Below are 4,426 nucleotides of genomic sequence, written 5' to 3' on the forward strand. Positions count from 1 at the left end.
GGTACTAAAAAAAGTACCAGGTACCAGGTACTGTACCCAGTGGAAAACACCCCAAAAGTGAACCGTACCGAGCCGTATCGTGCCGTACCATGCAGTGGAAAAGCGCCATTAGATAACTGAGTACAGGAACATGATGCTATTAGTTAAAACAAGCAGAGTTTTAGTTGAGTCCCTTATGAGGTTGTGAGCACCCTGAGCAGAGAAAGCTTACTCAGTGGGCTGTGTGGTCAGAAGAGGGCAGAGAGAGGAGCCAAACAACTGCCACATTAATCAGTCATCCCTGACTGCTGCCCACACAACACCACTGATAATACGCCACATGACACAGACTTCCTGAAGGCGTAGCCAATGAAGCCAGTGAAGGTGAGCCTACACACAGGAACAGAGTAGCATTAGAGTGCAGATTATCATGATGCTCTTACCTTGAAGGCATACTTGCGACTGATGTGGTCCTCGGGTCCCACGGGGGAAATGACATAGCTGGGCAGAGGAATGCTACCCAGAACCGTCTCCTCTCGACTATCTGTGAGCAAAGTACAGATGTTAGGTGAAAATATTTGAAAATGATTAGATTACAATTGAACAGTGGTTAGTTTGTTTGTTGGCAATACTCTTAAACACAGATGACAGAAAGTAAGTGAGACGCCACTCTGTCCACCAAAATGATTAAAGATCAAAACAGTGCTATACTTAATGTGAACTGTGTAAAAATCATATGATTATTCAATATGATATGTGCAAGCAATAGGGATAAAAACTGTAAATGAAAAACCTGCTGTTGCGTATTAAATTATAGGTACTCTCATAATAATGTATTAAAGAAATTATGTGTTTTACTTATAAAACATGATTACTGTGCAATAAAATTAGAGACTGTTTTAGATAATTGCAGCTAATTAAAGCTGAGTATTATAACTCACCTTTATAGTAAAACAGGCAGTAATCAGACAACACAAACCATTTCCTCTTCCACAGTCTCATGCCTGAGCTGTCCTGATGGTGGAAGAACAATAATCGGCCCACAAAATCATTTTCAGAAAAAAAAATAAAAATAAAAATAAAATAACACTCAGTTCATCATCCAACATCATCCAACCAATGTAAATATTAGTATTAGCATTTAAAGGGGTCATATGATGCTCTTTTAAAGATCATTATTTTGTGTATTTGGTGTAACAGAATATGTCCCCTTTGTTTAGACTGAATATTTATCTAATATGCTATGTTGAATAACATGTTCAGTTAATCAGCTTATTGCCTGTGGGTCTTAGGTCATCATAAGGCCTAATTAAGAACTAATCTAACATCTGAACACTATTCAGTTCAGATCAAAATTAGATTCTGTAATCACTCGCATTAGGGTTTCACTTTTGAGGGCCGCACCTGTTTGTAGAGCCATCCTCTTACCACCACTGGGACATTAGGGTTCCTTTTGATGGAATGGTCACGCTTGCCAAAGCAATGCACCTTCCCACTGGGTTTCAAACTCTGTGGAAAAAGAAAAAAGAAAACCACTTGCTTCATTTGATTTGATTAAAAATGCTGCATACATAGGCATCAGTAAGGTAAAGTGGCATCCAAAAGCATTTGGATGCTTGACTTGGTTATTTTTTATGTGTGGCCAAAGTGCCAAAAAAACATTCTGGAGCCAATTTATGTTCAAGGAAAACACTTTTGCTGCAAAATGCTTACAATAACAGGGTTTGTTGCATTTATTAATCTTGATCCGTATAAAGTTCAATTCAACTGATCATTTGTCAACCCAAATGTGCACAGTAGTGATGCACAGATGGCGGTTATATCCGTTTGCTGTTCAATGACTTTTCCAGGTTTTTCATGACCGTACGAACCCTAATGTGATGATCGGGTGCGGGTCGGGTGCGGTTATCTAAATCAGACAAAAATACAGGTGCGGGCGGTTGGTGGGTGGATAATTTATTTGAAGCTGCGGATTCGGGTGACGTTTTAGCTCATCCGCGCATCACTAGTGTCAGACTCTGTTCCATGTTTTGTGTGTGTCTTGCTCCCCATGTGCCTTCCGATGCCCATATTTGGTTTGTTTCCTGTGAGACAATGACAAGCCTGGAGCCTGGTTTATTACCAGTAAAGTGTGTGTGTGGTTCCTGGTGAACCCTAGATTATGGGAACAAAATGTCTTAACAAAGATGGCAATATCCAAAATCCTTGTCCTTGTGGGGACATTTTTTTTGTCCCCATGAGGAAACAAGCTTATAATTCAAAGATTTTTTTTATTCTTTTTTTAAATGCTAAAAGTTTCCAGTGAGGGGTAGGTTTAGGTTGGTGGAGGGCAATAGAAAACACAGTTTGTACAGTATAAAAACCATTAGGCCTATGGAATGTCCCTTATGGGACATGGAAACCCAACTTGTGTGTGTGTGCGCAGAGATGAGGGCCTCTGGGATGGATCGATCGGTTTGTGAACGCTCATATGATGCTGACACAGTCCTGTCATTGACAGGCCAGCATCAGACTCTTTACCACACAGTGACACAGCCAATGTGTGTCAGGCCAGGCCATTAAAACTTCAATGTGTCAAAATCACTCTCTAATAGGGAGAAATATCTGCATCTCTGCATTCCCATTACCAGTGAAACTCGAGAAATGTATGTATGCATGCAAAATGAGTTATGATAAACAACATGTTGTCTAAAAATATGTAAATATATATATATATATATTTTAAAAATTTTATGTAATTACAAATTATATAAATAATATTGTGTTCACATACACACAATTTATGTAGGTAGAAATAAACACCCACTTTTATATAGATATTAATTAAAATTATTTGTAATTAATTATATTTATAATACAATTTTATTAATTACATATTTTAAATGTATTAAAAATTTCAAATGAAAAACGCTTAACACCCAGCCTGAAATGTAAGAGCTTGTCAGTTATTCGACCTCTATTACAGCCCATGTTCTTTAACACCTGGAAAAACTCTACATATGGCAGTGTATATTAATGCACTAGACCAAGACAAAGTATTAGGGGCACCAGTAAAACAGTTCTACTGCATTTACACCTTGAGTGTAACTGTGCCACACGCACAGATTTAATTAGCAGGAAGTAGCGAGAGGCGTTCTGTGCATTTCTCAATCCCCTGCAGATGTTCTATGCAGTATTACCTCATGACCTCTGCACATTGCAGCCAACCGCACAGGAGATTAAGTCCAGCTTCTCTGGTGCTAGAAAAATCAGTAACCTATTACACCTTCGGCTTGGGTCATTTATCAAATTTGGAGGAATATAGCCAAAATAGATGAGGCCAATTTACTCTCCCCATTACCTATAAAAACATTATCAGTTTTCAATGATTTAATATGAAATACACACACACATTAGTAATGGTCAGGCTCGCTAGATAATTAGCCAGCTTGGCACTTTCAGGAACCGGAAGTGCTCTGTGTAAATGTTTGCCTTTATTGAGAATCAGTACTACTACCACATTAAAACAGTCTCAGATCAGCACTAAACGAGGCTGGGCTTCTCACCCTGGATCCTGAGGTGGTGTCCGCAGGGGATGAGGAGACGGTGACAGAGGACTCGCTGACCATACTAGGAGGCCTCGGCTCTGGTGGTGGCTTGGACATGCGTAAATTTGCCCTGCAAGAGTTAGAAATAAAAGACACAATCTTTACCAGGTATAAAGTGTGATTACAAATACAAGGTGAAATCATCAGTGAAAAAGGTAAATTTTTGTAATTTAATAACCAACAAAAGTAAAGCAGAGCCTGGGGATGCATGCAAGTGTTCAAAAATGGAAGAGACTTGAACAGAACAGGAGGAGTAGTCAACAGACAATATCATAACTCAGCATACGCAACTCTAGTGAGAGTATTAGTCTCAGGTGACCTAAATATGGTAACAGTGACAACAACACATTAAGAAAAATATCCTAAAAGACACAATCAGCACCTGTCAATTAAGTCTACATCTATGTATCTGTGTATCTATCTATCTATCATTTTATTTATCTATCAGTCTATCTATCAATGTATCTGCATATCTACATATTATATATTTATCTACCATATCTATGTACCATACAGTACCTATATCTATCTACTAACCTACAGTATATCTACATAGTCTGCATGAGTCTAACGGTTCCACTGGAATTACAGTAAAAGAGTGTAAACACTCATATCAAAAGTGATGTTTGTTAAATAGGTGTTTAATAATAAATGATTAACCAAATGTTTGTGAAATGCCAGAGCCACAATCACTGTGATACAAATGCCTTAATGCCAGGCTGCTTCCTGGAAGTATTTGGGTCCATTTTTCTTTCCTAATAAGGAGAACTGCATAAAAAGCTGCATTGAGATTCAGGTAATGCTAATGTAACATTTTGGGTAAATCAGCAGAGAGAAGAGTAGGGGGGGGGGGGGGGGGA

At 38.5% G+C, this 4,426-nt stretch overlaps 1 protein-coding gene across 1 annotated transcript in view; it reads right to left on the bottom strand.

The window, feature by feature from the left end:
• The window catches only part of LOC107750550 (pleckstrin homology domain-containing family A member 7-like), a 107,530-nt gene that overhangs the window by 45,822 nt on the left and 57,282 nt on the right, over positions 1–4,426 (bottom strand). Inside the window, 4 exon segments of the mRNA XM_016565997.1 lie at positions 423–523; positions 921–993; positions 1,384–1,488; positions 3,525–3,636. Of these exon segments, the coding sequence (XP_016421483.1) occupies positions 423–523; positions 921–993; positions 1,384–1,488; positions 3,525–3,636 (391 nt within the window).

Source organism: Sinocyclocheilus rhinocerous, unplaced genomic scaffold, assembly GCF_001515625.1.
Source record: "Sinocyclocheilus rhinocerous isolate Xijiao unplaced genomic scaffold, SAMN03320098_v1.1 scaffold19, whole genome shotgun sequence".
NCBI lineage: Eukaryota > Metazoa > Chordata > Actinopteri > Cypriniformes > Cyprinidae > Sinocyclocheilus > Sinocyclocheilus rhinocerous.